The 27,089-nt window shown below is 42.2% G+C and overlaps 1 protein-coding gene across 3 annotated transcripts in view; it reads left to right on the top strand.

Annotated features, from left to right (window-relative positions):
• TBXAS1 (thromboxane A synthase 1) overlaps positions 1-25,616 on the top strand; it is a 228,635-nt gene extending 203,019 nt beyond the window's left edge. For all 3 annotated transcript variants that reach the window (XM_031050023.2, XM_031050024.2, XM_031050025.2), the window contains 4 exons: positions 18,608-18,696; positions 21,126-21,263; positions 24,410-24,572; positions 25,203-25,616. In XM_031050023.2, the coding sequence (XP_030905883.2) occupies positions 18,608-18,696; positions 21,126-21,263; positions 24,410-24,572; positions 25,203-25,277 (465 nt within the window). In that variant the 3' untranslated portion in view covers positions 25,278-25,616. The remainder of the gene's footprint in view (positions 1-18,607; positions 18,697-21,125; positions 21,264-24,409; positions 24,573-25,202) is intronic.
• Positions 25,617-27,089: the final 1,473 nt, after the last annotated feature.

Below are 27,089 nucleotides of genomic sequence, written 5' to 3'. Positions count from 1 at the left end.
CTAAACCTCAGGGAAAGGCTGGGATACCTGAAAAGCTGTGACTGCTGATGGGGTGGCTCCTCACCACCTCATCCACTGCTGCCTCCGTCCTTGCATCTTTCTTTCCATACCACAACACCCACTTTTTATTCAGCTCTTTTGATTTCTCTTCTCTTGCTGCTTCTGCATTATTAAGCTTTCATCTCTAGAAGTGTTTTTCCTCTTCTTTTTCACCTCTCAGATCACCATGCTTCTCATACAGAAGGAAAACGGCAAGCCATGCAATACAGCCTTGTAAGCCACAACTAATGGCACAATGAAAGGAAGAGGAGGGAAAGCAGTTTTAATACTCAGCATCTGAAATTAAAATGTTTGCTTTTTCTGTGCTCAGTTTTGTTAGAAGAGCTCTGGGGTTTGTTGTTCCTGTTCCTGTTACCTGACTGAAGCAGGGGGCTCTGCCAGTTTGGGAGGTGGACTTTGAGTCCAGACTCTACTTCTGTGACACTGCCAAAGCCCAGAGGAACTGGTGCAGCAGAAATTTGCCTAGAGTTAAGCTGGCATAGATGACATCCACTGGCTGTGATGCCTCATGTTCTCAATTTTAAGTATATTACCCCAACGCTTGCTCTATTCCCAACCATAATTTATTTTCAAGGGGGGGAGGAGAGTTTAGCCAAACCTAGGAAAATCAGTCTGCGGAACAGGAACTGTTGAGTTGGTTTAGGGTTAAATTACAACTGTGTTGGATTTTTCCATGCATGGGTTTTTTTTTCCCTTTCCCAGACTGCTTGAGTCCTAAATTCCCCCTGTAAATCTGCTTTCTGTACCATCAGTTCTCAGAACAATGAACCACTTGATATATCTGATAAGAGTTAACATGAAAAATGAATAAATCATTTGCTACTCCCTTTTCTTTTTTGCTGTAACTGGGTGTTGATCTATAAGATGAAGGAAGTTCCATTGAGCAGGAAGTTTAAAAATGCTTAGACAGATGTCATTTAAAAAAAATCTAAATTGGCTTCCTGCCAAGTGACTGTAATTAAAATTATTCTTCTTAGTGAGAAAAAAGCAGATGCAAAAGGAGTTTTCCTGTCTCTCAAAGTAGGAAATATAAATAACTGTTAGTCTCTCCTTTGTGTCTGCATGTGTGCACGCGTGTGTGTTTGTGCGAGTGTGTATCTTAATGTAGGACTCAGTTGCTTATTTCTGAAGTGGTTTGTGATTGAAAACTTTAGTCAATACAGTGTGGATGGGTGCTCTATTAATTTATCCTCTTTTTGCTCTTGTTTTTAAATTGGATCTTTGTGGAAAAATAAAGTATATAAATTGCAGCATATGAATTGCTCTGTCTGCATTACAAATTACTGAAATGGCTGCTCTTACAGAAAAGAACAGTAAATTACTGTGTACAGTGTGGAAGGGAGAACAGGATGTAGGTGGGTGTACACACGTGTATGGAGCTATACACATCTATACACATCATATAGCTATAGCTGATAGCTATATTAATTTAGAAACCAATGAAGTTAATGCCATGCTACTTTCTAGCATACATGGAAGTATACAAGTATAAACCTGTTTCTATCAGCATACCTACTTTTTTCCTGTACAAGTATCCTTAGTTTGATATAATGCCTTTACATCATACTTTAATTTTGTTTTAATTACAATAATTTCTCATCTGATATAATTATACAAAATCCAAAACAGTCTATTAGCCAAATTAGGCAAGTCTACCATTAGGGGATGTGCTCTATTGCTCTTTTCTGTCACCACAGTTTAAAAGGAGGCTAATTCCTTTACTCTCCTATACATAGATAGATAATGGCTTTAGCAGACTGAAAAAAAAATGTATCAATTCATGTACGGTATTTTTTTCAGATCATAGAATCATAGAATAGTTAGGGTTGGAAAGGACCTTAAGATCATCTAGTTCCAACCCCCCTGCCATGGGCAGGGACGCCTCACACTAAACTCTGCCACCCAAGGCTCTGTCCAACCTGGCCTTGAACATTGCCAGGGATGGAGCATCTGCAGGTTTTTTGGGAAATCTGTTTCAGTGTCTCACTTGCACAATAAAGAATTTCTTCCTTCTATCTAACCTGAATCTCCCCTGTTTCACTTTGAACCTATTACTCCTTGCCCTATTGCTACAGTCCTTAATGAAGAGGCCCTCTCCAGCATCCCTGTAGACCCCCATCAGATACTAGAAGTCTGCTATGAGGTCTCCATGCAGCCAGACAGGTCTCTCTTCTCCAGGCTGAACCTTCATACAGGAGGTGCTCCAGCTCCGTTATTATACTCATATCCCCTCCTCTGGATTTGCTCCAACAGCTCCATGTTCTTCTTCTGTTGAGGACACCAGAACTGCACACAATACTCCAAGTGAGGTCTTACAAGAGCAGAATAGAGGGGCAGGATCACCTCCTTTGACCTGCTGGTCATGCTTCTTTTGTTGCAGACCAGGATACGGTTGGCTTTCCAAGCTGTGAGCGCACACTGAAGCTGGCTCATGTTCATTTTCTCACTAACCAACGCCCCCAAGTCCTTCTCCGCAGGGCTGCTCTGAATCTCTTCTCGGCCCAACCTGTAGCTGTGCCTGGGATTGCCCTGACTCAGGTGTAGGACCTTGTACTTGTCATAGTTAAACTTCATGAGGTTGGCATCAGCCCACCTCACAAGCATGTCAAGGTCCCTCTGGATGGCATTCCTTCCCTCCAGCATATCAACTGAGCCACACAGCTTGGTGTCATTGGCAAACTTGCTGGGGTCGCACTCAATCCCACTGTCCATGTAGCCAACAAAATTGCTGCACCAAAGTTTTGTTTCTTTTTAAAAAGTACTTTGTTTTGAGGAATTGCAACAAGACGTGCATTTGTTTCAGTGTTGATCCATAAGACCTGGTAGATCCTGGTGGAACAGTTCTGTTTGGCAGTTGCTAAGGGTCCTTCCTAGTACATTAACTTGTGTAGACTGTATTCCTTATACATACTGGATGGGACATTGTTTGCTGTTTTTAGCAGCCTCACATTTACACAGGTTGGATGTACCAGGTGGTTTTTCCACTGATGCTCATTTATGAGCTTTAGTTATTGCATACCTGCATTTAGGTGTCTTATAACAGATACCTCTGTTTTTCCACCAGTATGCTACAATACAGAGGAATAGCTTAATTTTGCAGGTGCTTTCTTCAGAACTCCACAAGTGCTCAGCTTCTGTTGCAGGCCAACCAGTCTCAATGCAAGAAGATACCTGCTACAAGAACCACCATTTACACTGAGAAACCCTGAATGACCTGAATATCAGAAGCTGGGTGGCATGCAGGTATAGTGTGTACTGACCTTTGTAAACATTTTTCCCATGATTTTGGCATCTTTCAGTAGTCCTGGAAAAGGTTTGCTTGTAAAAGATAGCAGGACTCACTGTATTTTGAGTCATCGGAGCTGATGAAAAGAGGTTACAAGGGCAGCTGAGAAAAAGCAAGTACATGGCTGCTGCAATCAATAGAGCAGCCAGTGCCCACTGAGCAGGAGTAGGGGTGACCTGCAAACATGCAAGTGGAATACGGACATGTACATCTAGTGGGTTATGCAGTGCTGTGAAGGTGAAAGAGAGTTCTTAATTTCCTAGAAAAATGGAAGTTCTAGTCTGAATGGACAAGTAATGTAGGCTTTGGAGATGAGATCAGGTTACAGAAGCTATTCCCAAGAACACTGTTGGAAGCATTAGCAACAGGTAAGCTTATAGCTCTTTCATAAAATGAAACAGAAACATTTTAAACTCACAGTCCACTTTACAGCACAGCCAAAGGCCATAGGTAATCCACCTCTGCCAATCCTAGGACGTCCCCAGTAAGAACATGTTTAAGAACTGCATTGCAACAAACTTCCTTGTGCCCTGAAAAGAGATTCCTGTCTCGAAATCCCGAGTCCCTAGGAAAATGTAGGGAAGGTCAAATGTACAGCACAAACCATGAGAAATCCACTGTTGTTCCTCCAGTCCTGACTCTATGCTCTTCTGGAGAACAGTTTGTCTAAACTTAATCCAGTTGTGTTTGAAGTTATGTCTGCTACTGCTAGAAGTCTACCACATGTGCCTTTCAGACAGGTCCCAGGCAATCTGCTGCAGAGGTTTTATTGCTGCTTCCCCTGTGGGAAGGGGAGACATGGCAGGATTAAATGACCACTTTTGCAGCAGCACACACAGCTCCCAAATTCTTGTCTGATGCCCTAGGCTCTGAATCAGCAAATACTTAAACTTTAGCCTTGTTTTAAGCTGTCGAGACATAACATGGAAAAGATAAGACAGTCTCTGCTATTGGCAGTGATGCTTTCCTCACATGATTCCCTGGTAGTGGTGCGGTATGTCCACATGTGGGGAGACGTGCTGTGAGGGGAAAGGAATGGGGCAGTTTTATTTGGGGCAGGTAGAAGGAAGAGCGATCCTTCTGCTGAGAGTGTCAGAAAATAGACTGATGTTTTTTACTCTTGTGCTCTCTGTTGCAGACATTCAGCAAGCAGAAAAGGAAAGCAATGGGGTTTTTTGTTGACATTTTCACAAAGCATTTTCATGAGCACCGGTGCCCATTGAAGACATCTGTTTGAGTTCCCAACCCAGGATAACAAGCAGATTTGGGCAAATATTTGGGGCTGCAATTTTCCAACAGGTTCACTTACATTTAAGACACGTGAATCCAGGGAAGAGTATCAGATGCCCTGAGCAGGCCTGGCCAGTGCTTTCAGCTGAAACGTGTCCAGCACATGGGAAGGAGATTGCATTCCTGAGGAGCTCTTTCTGAGGAGTGCTGAGTAAACAATAAATCTCTGCACAAAGGAATTTATTCTGAGTGAATTATCAGGGTTAAAAAAATACCCCATTGCTTTCAGTTCTTATCTTTGTTTACTGTATTGCCAAGGACAGTGACCTGCTTTTGTGCCCTAATACTAAACTGTCATCAAAAGGGACAGGAAATGCTGCCTTCTCTATAGGCTCAGCATATAGGCTTAATGAGAAGAATAACATCTTAGCAGTGGTTGTTGATTTTGCTCAGTTAGGTTTATTCTCTTCTGTTGTCTTACTTCATCAAACTGAGATAATCTTACAGAAAGGCCATTGTGCCAAATTTCTGCACTGTGTAATTTAGTGACCTTCAGATATTTAAACATTATTAAGACCAAGTCAAGCTGACAAAAGAGCCTGTATCCTTTTCATTTCCCACTGAGCCAAGCATGCTGCATCCTGTCTGGAGCCTGGTTGTGCACAGCGCTCTCTGAACACAAGCCATCTTTCAGCTCCAGCAAGGAGGGAGTGCACTGACACCAAGCAGAGCACTAGCTCTGTCCCTCACTGCGGTAATGCTGGGTTCACAGCATTCTACCACTCCTGAGTCACGTTACTAATAACTCCCCTTAATGAAATAAGAAATGCATGATGGAAAAAATAATCAATAGGGAAGCATTGTCAGGCTGGATGCACTGATAGTGCCACATGTGATGTGGCATTGCCTTGTCCCAGCAGCCTCCACGGTGGATCTGGGGGACTGTGGGACATGAGAGTGGCAGAGCCCAGTTTCTGCACCCTGACACTGACTGCGGGAGCCTGGCCTGGTGTCTGCTTGATGAGCACTTTCGGTGTGGTTGTTCTTCCAGAGGTCCCAGAGCAGCAGCAGTTTCCCTGTGTGGTTCTCACTTCACAATTTGGGAGGGCAGAAGTGGAGGGAGCAGGGTGAATCCCCTTGGTTCTCAACCTCTGTTTGGGACCTAAGGGCATCACAAATAAACCTTGAAAGCAGATCCCTTAAAGTTCATATGACAGGTATTTTTTCCATGCAAAGGTAGGCAAATGGTGAGCTTTGCCTATTTGTTGCTGGTGTGTGGGTAAACGTGTAACACCCATTACAACTTTTTTCCCCCAGTCATTGCACATCATAAAGCAAAGCTTTAATAGTGGGTTAAGTTAACTTCTTTATTTGCACAGAAGGAATGTGTAAAATTTCTGTTCTGGCAGTTTGTCCACAATTTTGTTGTCCATTCAACATAATAATAATATTGATATTATGTATTTCACATAATATCAATATTAACTGCCAAGACTTGCCTTACCCAGGACTTAAAAACACAAAACAACAAAAAATCCCCCAAAATCCCAAACACCTGCTAACGTTACTATTAGTACCATGTAATGATCAGGTTTGAACAGAAGTATCATATGCTGCCTGCCTCTGAGCATGCCAGCAGTACTCACACAGTCTCACAATTCAGGTTTACTGGTCTTATTAAAGGTGCTGGAGAAGAGGAAGAGCCTTTCCCAAATTTGCTTGGAAAGCTGCGTCAGGACTTGACCTTCTGACTGCGAGCTCCATGGCTTTGCCACACAACAGCTACTCCCTGCGCTCCTCCTGCCCTCACAATAGTGTGCCTGGAATTTGACCCTGCATTTCCTGCTGTCACGTTGGTATCAGCTGGAGATAAATGAAGCCTTTTGTTAATTTGTTCCTTGCTTTGCAGGCTGATTTTCTCTTCTGCTTTAAAGGAGAGCCAGTGGTGATGTGGCACCGAGGCAGAGCTACGTACATGTACTGTCAGCATGGTATTTGTAATATACTGGTTGAAGCATCTCTTGTTGTAGAGATGAGACAAGACTCCATTATATGGAATACAAAAAAGATATTTCTATCAGGTCCACTAGAAGCAAGGAGCAAGCTATCATCTTCCCTGTCCCTTCAGCTTCCATCCTGTGTAGTACCAAAGAGCAGAAGTGGTGACATACATATGCAGAACACAAAAAGAAAAGTCTTCCCACACCCTGACCTAGATAAATAGGACTTGGAATGAATTTTCTGACTTTGCAGCACTGACACTTTGAATATTCTGAGATAATATAAAGATCTTGTGGGGGTTTTTAGTCATTTTTATGCCATTTCAAATTGATGGATGTGTTACAGAAAATACACATGCATACATGTGTGCGCACATGAAGATAGGCCAAAAGTACTAATACCAGTCTCTCTCACTGTGCCATAATGTGAAATGGGAAGCGAATGTGTTAGGAAAAGCAGTGGGTATGGACAGAAGTGCAAGATGCTCTGACTCTTCTGAGCTGCATCGCAAGTGCCTTGGGAGCTAAGGCAGGGAAAACCGTGAGGTTGCTCTAACTTAGGCTGGCAGAAGGCAGGTCTGAGTATGCAAGAGGTGCAAAAAGGAATCACATCCACCTCGTTTTTTTCCAGTGTGTTTCTTACAAGAGATGTAATTCGGGCAGAATATGGTCCCAAGTAACCTGGTTTCCAAAATCTTTTCCTTCATAATTGATCCAAACCCCCTTCTTTTTTTAGAGCATGATGGGTATTATATGGCTGTGACTACCAAGATGATGTACAATGTCATTTAAACATGTTCACCAGAAGGAATTGTAGGTTTCTTTACACACATGGAAGTCAAAGAAATAATAAGCACCCTTCATCAGTCAGATAGTCTCTATTTGTATATCTGGGTAGGTGTGGGAAGCGTGAATTCCTATTTTCTGTTTTTTTCTTGCTGATTTTAATTTTTTACTTTTTAATTAAATTTCATCATTTAGAGTCACACAGCTGTCTGGGCTTCAGCCATAGATAAGCAGATCTGTGTATGACAGCAGCAACCAAAATTTATCTTCCTTTTCCCTCTCTCCCCCTCACTTCCTCCCTTCCCCCCCGCTAGTGCCCAGCAGAAACAAAATGCTATATATAGACTCAGCACAGTTCTCTCCCCCACCCCAATTACTTTGTCTGAATGTTTCGATTTCTTTCTGTGTCACGCTTTGCCAAGGCACCAAGTTTGGCATTTTCAAGAGGGGTTGGATGCCTAATCCCTAAAGCCCCTCTTAGAATAACATTCCCTGCAAAAAAAACCCTATGTGCTACAAAACTGTGGGTACTCTGAGGGGCAGCTTCCGCTTCAGTGGTGTTTAATCACATGGAGTTCTCAGTCTTGCAGAGTTTTTGCTTTTTTTAAAAGGTCTGTGTGATTGTAGCCGAGTGCTAGCAGCAGATGGCCAAGGGGCAGGCAGGGATGGCCCATGGTGCTTTGTAAATGGAATATTACCAGCATCCTGCCATTGCACTGCAAGTTTCTGGTATTTGTTTTCTGTTCTCTCAAATCACTCAGCACTGAAGTCAGGTGTATAACCCAAATCTCATCTTTCATTATTAAAACAAAACCCGACCAATTAAAAAAAGGGGGGAGGGAAAAGGTTTCTAGATAAAAAGGTAAGACTGAAAACATGAATTCTAGTTCAGAAGCCAGAAGGCAAACGAAGTTCAAAATGTTATTATTTGTCATAAATCTCATGCGGTTTCCAGACAGTTTCTAAGTATGTTGGGGCCTCTCTCATAATGTTTGAGTGATCCGGGTTGGTAATATTCTGAGTATGCCTAGCTGCTCTTGTGTGTGTGACAAGGCCTTTACAGTAAAAGCCTACAGCTGTGCTCCATCTTTGTACTCTCAGAAAATCCCTCCCTACAAATTAGCCCATCTATAGGTATCTATAGATCTTTGTGCCACAACTCATGCTACAAAGGGCAAAGGATACCATCTTTTATATAGGCAAAATTGCTAGGGAACCCCCTGCAGAACACTATGGTTTATGTGCTTTTCTGTCTTGAAAGTGCTCTTTTGTGCTGAATGATTCAGCAAATGTGTCACTTTGTGGGTGCAACCTTTGCAGACTAGATGGAATGATCCCCATGTCGGGGCTGACTCAAATCCAAGTAGGTACCACCATGTTGGCCAGGTTCCCCTGCACCCCAGGGCTTTTGTGACCTGATGCGGGATAGAGCCTTGAAAAAGGAGAAAAGATAAAATGCTAGGTATTAAAGTAGTGTGGCTGTGAGTGAAATCATAGTGCAGAGGTGAGGTGTGGGGAATTGTAAAAATAAGGTTATCCTTGGAAATATGGTGAGGCAGCCAGGTACTGAGACAGGAAAGGGTCAGGTTCATGAAGCAAAATATCCTTGAGAAGTGAGAGAAAAAGAACAGCAAATTGGTCCTCACACCAGGTTGTTGTTGAACTGTGAGGTAATAAATAAATAAAGGCCAAAGCAGCTTACTCATAAAGCAGAAGAAATTGTGAGCAATACTTTCCATTTGCCTTCTCCATAAAGTCTTATATCATCCTAAAACATACCAGAAATGACCTTGGTCAGATTACAAATGAATTCTGTATTTTCTCACTACTGACCCTGTGACTTCATTCTGCAGCTTTTTGGGTTGTGCTTTTTTTTCCCCTTCGCTCTCATGTGCTCACAAGGGCCAGTGATTCAGTATGTGCCAAGGGGCCTCCTACCCAAGGCAATGCTCCCTGTGATGGCTGTGCTTCCCAGGCTGCATCCTCAGGTGGTGCAAATCAGTACAGTTCTTCTGACTCTGCAATTCAGGGCTGTGCTAAAGGAGACCATGAATGGCCTCCTTGTGGCCTCCTGAACTGAATGCTGTTCTTTATAAACGGTTCTCCAGTATGCATCTTAAATCATCAGAAAGGCCCAGGTCTTGGTTTCTCTTCAGTTTGTGTGGATCACTTGGACACTAATAATTGCAGAAGAATTCCATAAAAAGAATTAATATTTTTGTTTTACTTCCTGGGATTAAGGACAGGAAAGCTGTCTTGGAGGATGTCTTGGTGGAGTTTTTCCACTGGCCTTTTTTTGATTGGAAACATTCCCACAATTTGGGTATAGTTTGAGTGTCATTACAGAGGTCCAGTTGGCCCTCAAATAACCTACTGTGCTTATCAGTGTAATCAGGACCAAGTCATTGTATGAAGTAAATCATAAACAGATGGACAGCCATGCCATGCTGCTCTACAAAGGGTAGAAGAAAGCAAAGATACGAAACGGTGCCAGAACATGACACCATGATGGCTTCACTAAATCTAAGCATGAACAGGCTTAGGGAAATTTCTGCATTCCCAGATGGGGAAGAGATAAAGTAAGGGAAGAAAAGGAAAGAAATTGTTGAATAGGCATCTGCCAGGATTCATCGCAGTCAGCTTTATCTAAATATCTAGAGAGGTTTGTCATAGGATAGTGTCATGGTAGCAGACACCCTTGCTCACAGCCAGCTCCCCACTGAGCTTGGGGTAGTGGGTTTTGGACTGGCATGTAGTTGTTGGGTTTTTTTTTTGTAAAGATTCCCTTCATGTATTGGAGGGAGAAAATACAAAAGCTGTTTCAAGTGCCATCAAGTTTTTCCACAAACCGATTGTAAATTGCTTGGTTGTACCCAAGGCACTTTCCAAAGGGAGCAGAAGAGGAAAAGGCATTGAATAGCTTTAGTTAGAAGACAATTTTCCCCCCTTTTGCATATTTTCAGCTAAATGTGAGAAGTTTCAACAGGAACAGACTTTCCCCTTATGCCTTGTAGAAAGGGTATATGCTAAAGTTTGGAGCTACAATTAGATGAGGCTTTGACTTGTAGATTTACCTGTACTAGGTAGGAGGTGTAGAAGTCTACAGCAAGGAACTGGAACTTTGACACCAGAAAGCTGCTTTATTTTCTGTAATTTTAGTACCATCAGTTTCTCAAGGACAGGCTGAACCCTGAGTTGTGATCTTGGCAGCTGAAAACAAACAAAGCTCCTTTTTGTTTAAGAGATATTTAAATGCCATGGAACGGATTTCTTTCTTCTTTTGGTCACTTTAAGTCTATGCATTTGGAGCAGTATTTGCCTGTTTACTTACAGGAGTCATGCTGAGACTGAAAAAATACCAGGCTGCTTACAAAGGCTCCAGTTGCTGGGTGCTGAGCTCTTGAGGGTTGTAAAGTTTTGGCCTCAGTCTTCAGCACCTCTGCTGGCCCGTTGTGTACAGGGAGGGAGTATTTACCAGGAGTACCTCACACATGCATTTGGAAGATGACCAACTAATTAATGTTTGCTAAACTCTGCGTGTACCTCAGGGGGAAAACAACTATGGAAAGGCAAAGTTTTATTATTGTTGTACTGCACCTCATGTACATAAAACGTTTTTTCAAGGCATCAGGCACTACATAAATGTTGTATGGTATTAAAACTGACCTGCCCTTGTCAGAGCAAATAATAATTGTGCTGAGTGATGGGAAAATCTTGCAGTTTCTTTGCTGTGAATGTTTGCCTCTTTACTAATTCAGAAAAGGTCTCATCCAGAAACTGCTGAAGCCAATGACTTAGGCAGCCACTGGCTCCAGCCAGATTTAAGTATCTGCAGAAGGGTGAATTACTGAAGTAATTTATTTTGTGTAAAGCTCTGCTCTCCTCATAGGTTGGATTGTGCTCTCTAGGGCATATTTCCCTAAACTTCAGGCCTGGGACTGAGTCACCTCTCAGTCCATAAGGCTGCCAAGCATACGAGGCCATAGAGATGAAGGACTACTGAAGAGGACCTCACTATATAGCCCATATGATAGCCTCTATTTGCAGCACAGAAATTCATGCTGATGACTTTTAATATAAACGTAACATGAGGAAATGAACATTTGATTAAACTAAGCACACGGGCCTTTTATATGCAAGTCCCTAATTTAAAGCACTGTCACCTCCACACAGAAAATACCAGCTGGAGCAGGAATGATTAAATTAAATCATCTGGCTCTTATGTGATACCATGAATGTCTGCTGAGAAGGGAAAAAAAAATCCCTTCTCTTTATTCCTCTGGATCTGCTGCAACCATCAAGGGACACTTCTATAGCAGGAAGGATTAAGTCTCGCACAAACTTTAGTGCTTAATGTGCTTTGGACTGGTGACATGCCCTTCGGACAGACCTACCCCAGTTTTATAATTCTCTTTCTCAGCCTTTTGGGCCTCTGGCAGTCCTTTCTCCTGTCTAATTTCCTCCTTGCCTCCCTCCCAGTGGGATCCTTCACCATTCAGCGCTTCTGCCACCCAAGTAGAAATTTTGATTGTGTCAGACAAGTGCAGAAAGAGAGACTTTGGAGTCTCGGTGGGCTGAGGAGAGAACTGGGGGGATTTCCTGGGGGCTGAGTGGTTTTTAAGGAGGCAAGAAACAGGCAGTCTCCGTGTCTCTGATGGGCTTAGCTTGCTGCAACACATGGCCAGGGATTATATCACATCCACAAATAGCTGGAGCAAGGCACACATTGCATACAGGTAGGGAGCCACTCTGGGAGAAGAGCGGCTCTCCTCCCCCAAACAAGGGGAAAAGGATAGTATATCAAGAGTAACTCTATATGAAAAGCTGCCTGGCTACGCACTATCAGCACACTGGGTACCTGCCCTTTCCTCCATGACTTAGTTGCCCATTCTCACTCCCAGTTATTCACTTTTTGTTTTAAGGGCACCCACTTCTTGTGGCATGGGAATCTGGGACTAGGTGGAGTTGACAAATACACAAAATTGAGATTGAAACAGATTATTTTTTTATCCTTTCTTTTCCTTTGTAGCTCGCCTCATAGAAGGATTTCACTAGTGATTTTCTTCTCTTTTCCTTCCTTTATATTTCCAGAACTTCTACCTGATGGCACTCATTCTGTTCTTGCTGATCACCATGTGTCAGTTGTAATGTAGGTGGAAGAGAATTTCTGACTGTTTTTGTGGCAGCTTTTGTGTTTATCTGTTTGGTTTTGGGACACTGTTCAGTTTCAGGAAGTATTTTTATCTCACAGAAGTTTCCTTGTGAATAGTGACGCTACAAAGACCTTGTTTTAGCACCACCAAGCTACTGGAGGTAGTGCAGGTCTGTCTTCTGTGAGGAGCTGAAGTCTTTGATTTGAAAACCAAAGTAACATTAAAGAGAGTCAACACTGGTGTAACTTTATACTTTCTGGCTCTTTCCCCAGCACTCTTTGGTACATACTTAGAACCGCATTTTCCTTTCCCTTAACACTGATACAACCCCAGGGAGCTGTGTGGATTTGCACCAAAGTAACAGAGGGAATTTGGCTGCAAGGTCTGCATGTAATGTGGTTATCAGTGCATAACTGGTGCACTGGCCTTTCCCACCACCTCTGAACTTGACCTGTGAATCGGCACCTGCCTCTGCCTGTGCTTGTGCAACTTGCATGGTGATGGACACGGCAAGAGAGTGGATTTAGAGGAGGTATGAGTGTGACTAGCAGGTGATTTGAACAAAGATTTAATACTAAGTTTATCTGGCACACGCAGTCTTTAGGAGTGGGAAAGAGTTTGTTTGAGATATCTGAAGAACTGAGTGTTGTTGCAGCTTGGGAAGTGCCTCTGTGAGCAAAGTAATGCTCCCAAACCCAGTGAGCACCCACCAGGGGTGGCCTTGAGAGCCTTCCTGCTCCATTTCCATTTTAATGACAACCCAAGCAGATGAGAGGTAGCAGGTAACCAGTGTGGAATAAAGAAATAAAAGCAAAGCTTGGGAGTACATGTTTTGGATAGCCTTTTCTTACTTCTGAGGAAAGAGTCATGTGGGCTTGCTTTAATGTTCATTTCTGAGGCCATGTGAGGAGTCACAATGCTGCTGGTGAGGCTTTAGTGCTACCAAGGTGTGCTGTAAGGACTCATGAGGAGAAGTGCTGGGCAGCTCAGGAAGCCTGTTTTTGCTGCATCTGTATCTGGAAATCAGGCTTGTTCTCCTACTTTTTCCTTCCTGAATCTTGTTCTTAATTCTATAGTCAAGGATTTTGTATTTTGCTAGAAGATACCTTTCTGTAGACATCTGTCACTGAAATGGCCTAGCAGTGTGTCTTAAAGCAGCACTTTCTTCCATTCCCTGCCTCCTAGGACAAGTGGCACTTGGGATATTCAGGGTCCTGTTTTGCCATCAGTAAGGGCTAGTTCTGCCTGGTGCCACACCTCAAAGAGACGTCTCACTTGGTCACCATTCACAGGGTGGACAGGAGAGGTTTTGCACTAAGTATCACATCAGGACTGCCTTCAGCAGTGTTTTTTAGTATTTGGTCCAAGTTCTGAGGATAAAGCCAAGATTTTTATTTTTCAACTTCGTCCCTATTTTGCTCCCTGACATTGTAGGGAGGTTTTAGTTTGGTGCTTTACAGGTATTCCAACATGTTGCTGTGGAAGAGGCAACAGGAAGCAGGTTTTCTTTAAGCGAGTTGAAGATAGGTGCCTGTTAAACTATCCCACCCCACAGTTCATTGATCTGAATTTTTAGTGCTATCCTGTCTCTAACCTCTCCTTTCTTGATATGGCTGTTAGCAAGGTTGTCGTGGGGCAACCCTAACTTAACACAGTATTCTTGCATTCCTTCCCTCTCTCCCCAGCTGAGCATGACATACAGCCTCTAGTTCTGCTAGGGGATAAGCAGCTCTAGAGGTGACCAAAGAAAGGTCAAAACCTCAGGCAGAATCCTTGTTCTATCAGCAGCTTTTGATTCGTTTGATCAGGAAACATTACTCACCTGTTTGTGAATCCTGGCTATGGCTATGGTCTGAATAGCTCTTTGGGCAATTTGAAAGGGAGTGTATAAGATTCACTGGGGTGATGCTGGCTTGGTTTTGACTCACTGCCTCCTACTCCATTGCTATCAAAGTCTGCATTTTGGGCAAGGCTATGCATACACAGATAAGTCATGTATCTGCATCTGCATTTGGGCAGATCTGCATGTCATCCCTCTGACATGGACTTTGTCACAGTCGCACCTGCCCATGAGGCATTTGATTGGGATTGCAGTTGCTCAGAAATTGCAGCCAGTTCAGTATAAGGCCATGACTCAGCACTCAGCAGTGCTAGTTATGAGGAATGTGGTCTCTGCAGCCTTTGCTGCTTCCAAATTGATTTCAGGTGCATGTCACACTGTCAGACTCACAAAATTTCCCCTGATTTTTTTTTCATTTCTGGCTGCTGAGCACCACCAGACCATGACCAATAGGATAAGTGGAAATCTCTTATTCACTGATGTGTACTTGGATTACCATTCCCAAAACAAAGGTAGTAGAGGAGGATCTGTGCCTCATTCGTCAGCTACTTTTTGGAAAAGTTAGTATCTCGTTTTAAACTGTCTCTGAAGATGGGTTCATGCTGGACGTTTGTATAGAAGCAACTGAGGTGCAGGCATATGTTCCCTTCTGCTGACTTGGCTGTGGTGACGCTAAACGTAGCCAGCAAAGAAGAGCAAGCAACTGGGAACAGTAACATCTCAAACTGCAGCAGAAAGATTGGCCAGACCTCTCCTGTCAGCACTTGGATTCCCTTGATGTTCATTGAGGAATTAGAAGTTAACGGAGGGTGGTGGCAAAAAATAGATTTGCCTGCCTAGAAAACGTTAAAGCTGGAAAAATGTTAATACTGAAAAGCAGAGGTGGATCTGAAGGCACTTATCTCTTTTGGAATTTATATGGGGATTAAAACACACATCATCCTTGTAGCACATATACAATTTTATAATCACTTCTTTTGTTTCACCTCAGGGTACTCTGTGGGGTGAAGAATTAATTTCCCACCCTTTCTAAAGAATAGAGTCCTGGGATTTGCTGTCAGTCATAAAGGAGAGTTTGTGGCCAAACTAGATGTTTTCTGGACCTCAGAAGTTATTGAACAGGCTGGGACGGGTGAAGGTCTGCCACCGCACTTCTGGAAATCAAACTGGGGAAACATGCATACAGAGAAATGCCACAAGATGCTATATGGCCATTTCACTTCCACACCAACAGGAAAAGATGCATTAGACAAACTGCTGTGCAAAGCAGTGGCTGAAAAATTAAAATACAGGATGTTTAATTACATGCAACGTGATGCCTCCTTTCTCCCCCCACATCTCTACTTGTTACAGAAAGGAATCTCCCTCTTAATGAAAAAGCACCTAATCTTAAGTAACAGGCAGGGGGTTAAAGTGGCATCTTTGCACAACACCACCCCCCAGCCCAGCAAAACTGCCAGCAGTTGAAAGATATAAATAGGGACATTTTGGGAGAAAAGCATATTCAAGTTCCTTTGAAATGTGCTTGGATAAAGGAATATTTTGAAGAGCGGGAGTGGAAAAACAAATGGAAAATATTTTCTTTGAAAGGGAAAAAAAAGCAACAAACTGTCCTTCCTAAATAGAGATACTTGGCTGGTGTGTACTTTACGCAGCTGTAGGTCAGACCTTGCAAACAAGTACTAAATTAGGTCCAACTACTTTGATGCTAAAAGTGTGGAAATGCCAATAATTAAGCTGCATCAAATGTAGGAAATAACTGATGTGTCTGCCATGCTGAAGATAGCAGAGTTCACTGTGCTGCCATTTGACTGACCCCTTTTTGTTTATGTAAGCAAAGGAATTTTCTTCTAAGGAAAATCAGCTGGTTTTACACCTTTCTTTTGTTTCTTGAACAGCTAATCCCCTAAAGGTATAGAAGCTATTTGAAAGAGCAAATCAAAGCCGCCATAATTTAGTGTTTTATTATTTGTTGATGTATGGTTTGATTTAGTGGCTACTTATTATATCAGGTTACCATATAATTATCTTAATTATTGACTCTGAAGTAAGTAGAGGGATTATGAGAGAGACAGGAAGGCCCAGTGGAAAGAGCATGGCTCAGAGAATCGAACACATCACAGTGTGCTCTTGGCTCCACCATTCATTTACTCTGAGCCTGAACTCTTCCCTCAGCCATGAAATCAGGAGGGATTTCAGGGACAGGACTCAGATGCTGACACGGGATTCAAAGAGATGCAGGAGAGCAGTATAAAAAAAGACAGAGGAAAGTTCTGAAAGAGAGACGTAAAACTGCCTAAAAACAAAAAATACACACCACAGCATGCATTGTCATTGAAGCATGGAGCAAACTATATAGTCATGGAGAAAGGTGGTTTTGCCACAAAGACCGGAAATTTGAGTCTGATCACGGTTCATTTCCAGCCTCTGCTACCAATTTCCCATGCGAAATCAGGTAGCCCTCAGATCTCTTTCTGCAAAACAAAGCTGATAAAAATCATCCTTCTGTCTTTGTTTTTAGCTACTCACATTATCTGAGCACAGCTCCTCTCACAGCCTTCAGCCCTGGTTCTCATGACATTGTGACCATTTGGGGCTTTTAATCTCCTAGTCCTTTTCTGATAGCCATCGACCTAAGCCAAAGGGTTGAGTTAGTAGACACTACTGCAATAAAAAAGCAACATTGAAAGGCTGTCAGTGCAGTCTGTGCTTCCTGTATTGATAATATTTGACATATACTGACAAAATAATTCATCTATTGACAAACTGAGTTGCATCTTTTTCTCTACGATAGACGCAGACACACTGGTTTTGCTCAGCCTGTGCATATTACTTTTCCTGGTTTTCCTTTTCTTTCCTGAGCCCAAAACCGGGGATAATAGAATGTATCTATTTCCTGCCTAGAAAAGATCAGTTAATGTGAAATGGTGCATGGTGGTTTAGTGCTGAATAAGTGGGATACTCTAATCCAGCAAGGTATCCTTGTTCTATTGTACGCCTTTTCTGCATACCATCTGGAGTTGTTCTCTGCTTAGTATTTTCAGTATGTACCATATGTTTTTGCATGAAAATTCAATAAAATATGCATTATACATGAAAAGTGCTGTAGTAAATAAAGGAAGGATGGAATCCAGTCCCCTTCATGAACGGCAGGGGCCCCAGATCTTCATAAAAGGTTTAGTCTAGTCTGACGTCTGTGCTTTTCTCCAATTTACTCTGTGTCAGTCTTTAGGAGATGCTCTAATTTAAAACAAAACTCTGCTCTCCTGACGAGGTTATTAGATGTACTTCGGCTGCCCTCTGCTGAGAGCACTGAATAAGACAGGGGAATTGTCCTTTTACCAAGGAAGGAAAAAGTGGGAGAAATTCTCTGTCCATGCACTGTAGTCGTGTCACTTCTGCTGGTGGTCAGCTGTGGTTTGGTGTCTGTCACCGCTGCCTAGCAGAGGACAAAGTCTTCCAAGCTACAGTCCTGTCTGGGTTTTAGTGCCCCCCAGTTGTTGTCAAGGAGCAGGTGCTTTTGTAGACTAGCGGACCATGTGTGTGGGCTCAGGCATTTGACTGCAGCGTTACACAAGGGGCAGCCATGGAAGGAAAGAGGCTTCCCTCCCCAGGCACTATTGCAGTCCTTCCAAGTGGGATTTGAGCTGTACTTCAGCCCCCTCCACTCCTGTTTATTCAGCAGTGCAGTTCACCACTGTGTGCTGTTCCTCATCAGGGTGCCCGTTCCTCTCAGTGCCATCTCCCACCCCTCTGCAGGCATCACAGCATGAGCACTTTGGTTCCTTTCTATAACTGGGAAAGGGTTTGCTCCAACCTCAACAAGAATAACTGAAGGACCTGCTATTTCTTGTGAACAAAGCACTCCTGGTCTGCCATGCTCTTGTCTCTGGGAAGACACAAGGGTCCTGTGAAGATTTTAGTGCATGTATGAAACAATAGCTCTGTTGTAGCTATTAATGCTCTCTGTAATACCCTGTTTTTAATAATTCCTAGCAAGCTGATTTATTATTATATCTTTAGCTGGGCTGCACACCAAAGCATTTTGATGATGAAATGAATGTTATACACAAATTTAATTACTGCCCACATTTTTGTATAATTTTATCATTTACTGTTTTAGATGAGACATCAAGTTCTTCTACAGGAAAAATGCCAGAAAAAAAAAAGGATGATTTGAAAGCTAATCTGACATGAGTTTGGCACTTAAATATGAGAAAATGTAATTGTTTCTTTCTCCCTGCCTTTTCAGATGCTTCCTGATTACAGCAATGTACAAGAACTCCCTTATCTGGACATGGTGATTGCAGAGACACTGCGCATGTACCCACCTGCATTCAGGTATTCTCTTTTTTTTCACTTCTGATTCCACAGGATAGATTCCTAGCTCTGTAAAATGAAAATCTGCTGTTGGAAGACCAATGTGCCCTTGGTCTCTGTGCCAATATCAATACTGCTTGTGCATTTGAAAGATATAAAATAGCCTATTGAAGGAAAACTGGCCAATACTGGTATTTCTAAAGCACTTTTTTACAACATGCAGGCCAAGATTGTTTCCTCACCGTTCTTCACATCCCCCAAGGCTAGAGGATGGAGCCATTTTGCAGCAGGACTGGCTGCAAAGAGGGATGGTGCTGCTTCCATATGCCTCAGGCTTCAGGGATATGGAGAGAAGACCTACCCTAGCCTGTAGGTCATTAAGGCCCTGATTTGTGGAAGTGCTGCACACTCAGAAAGCTGTATTTTACATGTGTTTAACTTGGGCCCCTACCTATTTGCACTTTGTGCTGTATTATACTAATATAACTAAATGTAGCTAATGGCTACATCCATTATATTTTGAAAGTTTTGCCCCAATTCACACAAGACTAATCTTACTAAGTTATATTGATGAACTGAAGACCAGGGGAAATAAACTAGAAAACTGATTGTCAAATTTCCAAGTTACCACAGGATAAATTCAAATGTTAAGAATGGAGCTTTTCAAAGTGACCAGCCAGTTGCACTGCTCCTTATAAAGCTGGGGACAATGTCAGATGACTGGAAAAGAGACAAAACTGAACTTGCTGTGAGAGCCTTTGAAAAATTTATGCCATGATAGCAAGCACCTGAAGAGAAAAAAGCTTAAAATCATACTCCCTTTTATATATTCACAAAGATCAGAAGTCAGGACTTTTCCATGTATGTCTGCAGAATTGTTCAGAGACAAACAAAAAGTATTGTCATAGATTTTTGCTCTTGGATGAGATGACTGGGCCTTACTATGTTATACATGGCATAATGTATGTGGAAATTGTTTTGCCAGTTAAAGCATCAGGGATCTTTGAGCTTCAGCTGAAACACTGGGAAACAATCAGTGTTTGTCAGATAGGAAATAGAATGCGAATGGAGCAAAGTTGTTCCAAAGTTTCAGTTGGCATTGTCAGTGCTGTTTATTGATTTGGCTTTTATTCTGATGGGTGTGGAATGGATAGGACAGCCCAGTACCTCAGAAAGATCTTAACTGCTTGTGACAAAGGTAATGCTGAGTTAGGGGAAAATTCAGTAGCAGCTAAGCTTATTAAAAAATTAGTTGTTTTATTAAAAAATGAACTTAATAGCTAGAGAACTTTCTTCCCCACAACTCATGTTTCCACTATCATCAAATTCATGTAAGGATGAGAAGGATGGCTTGTCGATGTGTTTTTTAGCATGCCAGTGTTTTGTTCCAGATTTGGAGCCTCTTATTACTTATTTGTCTATAAGAAAGACAGAGATGTGTGACAGCAAGGAAAGAATGTGTTCCTGTAATGATACCAAACTGACAGCCCTGAAACTGAAATCTTTGTTCTGCTTTTTAGGCACAATGCAGGGAGCAGCAAAGGGAGCTCCTGCATTTGTTCTCACCCCTGTGCTCCCATCTGGTACCGGGGAATGGCACCTAGGCTGAGGTAGCAGGGCACTCACCTGGGTCTGGGCTGGTTTGGGGTCTGCAGTGACCACGCAAGCACAAAAAGATCTGGATCAGGATCTGCCACCATACAAGCGCACCCACACACCATTTCTTACGAGGTTTACACACCCAAGCTGAGCTTTGGCAGGTGGCTTTTCTTAGTCTTCTTGTCATGATAAGGTGCCTAAGGACAGTCCTACTCTGTCACCTATCATGACAAGATGTGAGGAAATTGCAGAGTTTTGTTGTGAGCATCATGCCTGTCTTTAATGAGTGCATGTGAAATAACTTTAAAAGCTTGTGAATTGTTTGTGTTTTTGTAGCAGCAGCAGCAGAATACTTAGCCCTAATATAAAAAACATCCCTTGCTAAGTTTCACTTGCTGTCCCAACGTGGGGAAGCTTCTCAAATAAACAAGCTCAAAACTATATTTGATCCAATTTTCTCCTGAAAGCAAACCAGCATAATCTTTCTATCTGTTAGAGATGACTGACACATTTCATCTGCAGTTTTCATAAAGAACCAGTCTAAAACCAACATTAGCAACAAAACTGTAGTTTGACAGTAAATGTTTGGGGAAAACTAAGCAACCAGAAATGCTTTACTATGAAAAGGACAGAAGTTAGCCAGCTGAGTTGGAGCTGTGTGCTTGTAGGTGGAGATGATTGTAACCAGAGAAGACACTAGCATCAGCAATGGCTGCTGTATTTACCAACTGGGAATGTGTTACTTCTGAAATCTCAGGGTCAGTCCAGCTAAGAGATTGATTTTATGGTTCCCTCCTATTGACCTTATACCTTTATTAATCATCTAGGATACATGACACTTACTGTTTCAGGTTCACTCGGGAAGCAGCTAAAGACTGCGTAGTGCTGGGGCAGCGTATTCCAGCTGGGGCTGTCATTGAAACTGCAGTTGGACATCTCCACCACAACCCTGAGTTCTGGCCAGAGCCTGAGAAGTTCATCCCTGAGAGGTACATGGAGTTATGCTTTCCATTCTTAGGTTGAAGTCCTTATTTTATCATAGAATCATAGAATGGTTAGGGTTGGAAAGTACCTTAAGGTCATCTAGTTCCAACTGGACCTCTTTAGATCAAAGGCCTGCCTTACATGATGTTTTACACAAAAGGGTGGGCAGAGGACTCCAGCTTATCCAGTGGAGACACCAGATCCTGATGTTCCTTCGCAGCCACAGTCACCCACTATTCACCAAAAGCAGTATTTCCACCAAGAGGAGTAGACTTTAATTTAGATCATGAAAATGTTATTTCCATCAAATACCTGCAGAGGGTGTGAAGTTTGGTCAAGGTTGAAATGTGGTGTAGTTCCCAAATCAGGTGCTGCAAATAATGTCTCCTCCAGATCCAGAAATTCTGAAGTGAGATAGTATATTCACTTGCATGGAGGTACTCAGGAAACTTGTCCAGGTCTTGGCTGGCTTAGATCAGTCGTTTCACCTGAGATCTTGTAATGGTCTAAGTACACTGTACCAGAAAACCCTATCCCATCTATTCCTACTGGGAATTTGCTTTCTGTCCATAGGTTAGGATCCTGGGTTCTTAGATCTGCTTGGCAAGACATTCACATGGAGCATTTATTTATTCTCTTCAGCTGGGGTCAGGGAGGCACTGTCAAGTTATGTTTCAGTACCCTGCACTGTCTTACAGATGCTGAGTTGAGCATACAGGGGGAGTTTCAGCTGATGTGGTGCTGTGTGGAAGCACAATTCAGTTTAATGGGCATCTCTGTTTTAAGCTGTTCTGTGGGCAGTTGCATTGCTATTACTATGCGGAAAAATCTGTTAAGAAAAAAAGTGCATGCTCCACAAACTGGGTGTGAGGCAGACAGCCTAGAACTGGTTTTGCCAGTAAGACAACATATGTGTGGTGTAAGTGCATTTGCCCAATGCTCCTTCTGGAGCAAATCTTGGGATATGCTCTATCAGGTACCTTGGGCCATAAAAAAGAGCAATGACATGGTTAGAGAAGCTTTTGTTGTGGGAGAATCTTAGCACTAACTAGAAGCCTAGGTTTTTTTTTAATTTATTTAGAAATGCTGTTTATTCACCACTTTAACAATACTATGAAAATACATTACAGGGTAAAACAGATAGTGAGGGCTGTAGTCCCCTTGACTTGTATGGTGCCATTTGTTTGTTATGAATCTGAGATGAAATTTCCTTTTGAAATATCCCTGAGGAATGAAGCATAATTACTAGCTCTCTCCTCAGATTGTATTAGTTGGTAATGTTAGTAAGAATTATAAAATAAGATCTTAACAAAAATAAATTAATTTAGCTACAGCCTTTTTTCCACCTAATATTTCATTTTGAAATCTGCCTCAAGAATAATACAAGGGAGACTTTAAATTTAACAGAATGATATATGGGGGTGAGCAAGGCAAGAACTGCATTAACTTGTTTGCATGAGATATGCAACAGTGCTCAGTACCTGAGTTAATAGTCCTTTGATCTCAAATTATGGGCTTCTATAGTACTTTTTGCACTAGTATCTCAAGTTTATGTCTAAAGTTTATGTTTTTATCTAAGTGTGGGGATGGGATTAGCAGAATGCACAGTATTATTTTTTTTCCTAACTTCAAAATAGCCTATATTATCCTGTATCTTAAGCGAACCCACTAGGATGTCAAAGAGGGACTCTTAATCAGGGACTGTAGTGATAGGACAAGGGGTAATGGGTTTAAACTTAAGCAGGGTAAGTTTAGATTGGATGTAATGAAGAAGTTCTTTACTGTGAGGGTGGTGAGGCACTGGCATAGGTTGCCCAAAGAAATGGTAAATGCTCTGTCTCTAGCAGTGTTCAAGGCCAGGTTGGGTGGAGCCTTGGGTGACATAGTCTAGTGTGAGGCGTGCTTGCCCACGGCAGAGGTTTGGAAGTACATGATCTTAAGGTGCTTTCCAACCGTAATAATTCTATGATTCTTACCCCTTATCTCTCTCTGCCCTGCATGAGATCTCCTGGCCATAGCAGTGTAAATTTCTTGCAGACTGTATCCAAACAGATGGGAGATTTTCAGGGATGACCCCATACATAAAGAACAGAGCTTTCATCCACATGCAGAGCTGGAAAAGGAGTTTTGTACTACCGGGACAGCTCCAAATACCTTAAGAGGTGGGGGGACTATGTACATTTCCAGGGTGATGCCACTGGTATAAAGGTTTGCTTGTTTTAAGGTACTCTGAACAGTGACTCACCACAGGACAGGGTGGGGCTCACCTTGTTTATTACGCATTGGCCTTATTAACTTATGCCGGTGCAGCCTCTGTATTCTCGTCTGTACATATTCTGTCCAATGTACATCCATCTTTGCAGATGCTGGCAAACAGATTTCATTTTCTTTTCTTTGTACTGCTGTTCAAATAGGAATTTTTATTTCCTTCCTTGAGAAAAAAAAGACACATTCCTCTATGGTTTATCAAGTATTTTAAAGGTAGCTAGATGTAGAACTGCATCTGCATACAGACTGACACATTAATCAGCCATTACAATTGGCTGATGTGCTTCAGCTCTAAGAACAGAATTGTGTGCAATTTCAGTGTTACCCAACTGGGAAACTGGTCCCTTTGGACCAGGAGCAGAGAGAGGGCCTCTACTGAATTGTAACTGTCTTCCATGACCTAGCCAATCCCATGAGATTTCATCTCCCCTTGCAAGCTACAAAGAAAAATTCCCATTGATCTGTTTCTGTGTTCTACAGCAAGGAAGTGATGTTGCTAATGCTGCTTAGTTCAGATTGCAGCCCCTTAGTTTCTTCTTAGCTGTAATCTCACCCTCATTCATGCAAAGGTCAACAGAAATAGCATGTCTGCACCTAAAGTTATCATTCTACTGAGCAACGAAAGCAATTCATGAAAGACAGATTGGAAGCAATGTCTGACTGTCCTCTCCTAGAATCACCACTTGACAAAGGCTGATGGTCACAAGTCAATTAGCTATTTACTTAAGGGTGTCATCCCCATCAGGGCACAACTTGTCAATAGTGCTTTTGACCTGTCCATTAAGACCAATTGAAATAACCACATTTTGAAATGTGAATTAAAAACATGGAATCAGGAGCAAAAAGCATCTCTTGAACCAGTTTCCATCTCTGTACCTTCTAGGTTTACAGAGGAGGCTAAGAAGGAACGTCATCCCTTTGCATACCTACCCTTTGGAGGAGGACCTCGTGGCTGCATTGGCATGAAAATGGGATTGCTGCAGATAAAAATCACCCTGCTGAGGATTTTGCAGAAGTTTCAATTTAAGACCTGCCCAGAGACTGAGGTTTGTACAAGCAGAGGCTTAAAGGCCACTCTTGTCAACTTCAGGGAGTTGACAGTGTTTCCTAAAAAGGATGTCTGACTTGCATTTATGACTTCCTTGTAGTTTGAGAAAACTGGTAGAGCCACATCCATAATGAGGAGGGACAAGAGGCCTGGACTTCTAGTTTTGATCAAAACTTGATTTAACCTTTATGATTTTTCCAACAAAACGAACAGTTACACAGCCCTGCCTTAATGGAGAGCAGTGTAGCAACACCACAGTCAAAACACCTTGATTTACATAGCGTGAGAATGGGCATACGTCCTTCATGGGATCTTAGCTCTTCAGGTTATTCCTATTGCTATATACATTGCACCTGGCACTTACTCAGGAGCAGTAGAGTTTATAGAGTTAATTTCTTTCTGTTCAGATCTGCAGTGTACCTGGGCAACTACTGTCTCAGCCTCCGGGTGTAAATTCTATTTAATATTATACTACCACAGCTCGATAGAGAAACAGCTTTACAACTTCCACAGTAATCCTGGTATGAATTGGTCCCCCAGCAAAAATGTCTGTCTGTATATGGGGGTGTTGTACACACATAAACAAATACATACACCTGTACATAAAATGATCTCTTTTTTCTTTCAGATTCCTTTGCAGCTGAAATCAAAAGCCACACTTGGACCAAAAAATGGAGTCTACATCATGTTAGAATCTCGCTAAGAGAAAATGTATATCCCAAAGCCTTCTGAGATAGGACCCCTTGTTCAGTGATTGTCTGGATATAGTTATTTCTTTGAACCCCAAAGACAGGTAGGAGCCTAAGTCCCACTGACGGTCAGTAGGTGGGACCTCACTGCCCTCCTGTGGGAGAGCCACCCATCTCTTTTTTAGGTGAGACAAGGGCTCCACAGTCTTTCTGGTGGTTTTCAAATCACTGTGAATAGTACTTGTAAAGAAGCATCCCACTTTCAATTGCTTTTCTACATCACACTTCCTTTTGCTCATTTTTAAGAATGCTTTCTTCATGCTCAACTTCAATAAATGGAACAGGTGTTAAATGTATGCACAATTTACAATAGATTTTAATTACGATTGATTATTTAATATATCCTTCCATACACTTACAAGTCCCTACTCTAGAAAAGAGGCACCACAGTTCAGTTACAGCAGAAGACCTGGGAGCCAGTGAGTTGGATTTTATCATGAACTCTGCTAAAAATCAAAGCTGAGTCTCCTACATAATGCTTAATCTCTCCCTGTGTCTGTAAAGCAGAAGGACTTGTGCCTTCTTCGTGCTTCTGAAGTAATTTGGAATACATTTAGATTAACAATTTGCACTTGGTCCATCACATCAGCACAACTGAAGAGAAATGAAATGTTCCCCTGCTTACCAGTTAAATTCTAGTAGATAAGCCCAAAGACATGAGGTGACAGCCATCGTACTGGCTACTGAACTGTTGGATAGGTGGAAGAGAGGTATGTATTTAAAGAAAGCAGAATGCCTGGAGAAAATTTAAAGATAATTTGAAGAAATTGGTACAACATCTGCTTCTTGTTGAGGCCTTTTTTTCCCAAGCATTGCAGTTGGCACTATCCTTTTCTAGCTCATTGTCTCAAGGAAATTCAGAGCACTGCATGCATTAGAGCCAATGGCAAGAGAGCTGGATCCAGGACCATCTTGATTCCTTATGTGACTCTGGAGCAGGTCATGTCCCAAGTTCCTCACTCCACTCAGGAAGGAACTTGTCTGATTGCCAGCTGCAACAGTGTCATGGATCCATTCAAGCTGTATGGCTGCATACATGTATCTTCACAGCCAAAGTAGCAGTATGATTTTGTTACCATAAAAATTGGTTGGAGAAACTCTAAGACTCAATTTGGAGTTTTAGAAAGCAGGCATTCTTTATTGCAGCACTGGGCACACAGCTAATTGTTTAGCAAAGGTGACGGCATCCATTGCTTGCCCACAGCAGCTATAGATTCAGCACACTCATGCGTATTTACAGTGTTTCCAGGAAATTATTTACATATTAATGTGATTTCCGGGAACTAATTATAATAATTGTAATTACTCATGCACTTTCTTGCTTCGTGGGGCTCTCTGCTGGTCACTGATAGTCTTCCTTACTGAGTTTACTGAATGACTTCAGTGCCTGTGTGCACTCGCAAGGTCCTAGTGCCAAGTTAGCAGTTGATATGTCCTTGCTTCTGTTCTGATACAGTCTTGCTCCGCGATAGGCACCACTCTGCTATCTTGAAGGCCAGCACCCTTTGTCTTATTTAGTGTCTCCTTAGTTGTTATCAGTTCTGTGATGTTCATTCACCCGCTAGCCGAACATTCCTTTCTCTCTATGTGTTAGCAAATTAGAACAGTTTGGTCTGTTCTACTATGTTAGTTTAAAGACACACACGCTATTGTTAGTTTAAACCTACACTTTAAGCCTACAGTTTCGCTCTTCACATTCTCCCCCCACTCTTTCCTACTCCTCTACAAAGCCCTTCAATCACCACACAGCTAGTGAAGCATCACAC

The sequence above is a fragment of the Melopsittacus undulatus genome, chromosome 5 (assembly GCF_012275295.1).
Source record: "Melopsittacus undulatus isolate bMelUnd1 chromosome 5, bMelUnd1.mat.Z, whole genome shotgun sequence".
Classification (NCBI taxonomy): domain Eukaryota; kingdom Metazoa; phylum Chordata; class Aves; order Psittaciformes; family Psittaculidae; genus Melopsittacus; species Melopsittacus undulatus.
The sequence above is the reverse complement of the archived record's forward strand: the minus strand, read 5'-3'. Positions and strand labels throughout refer to the sequence as shown.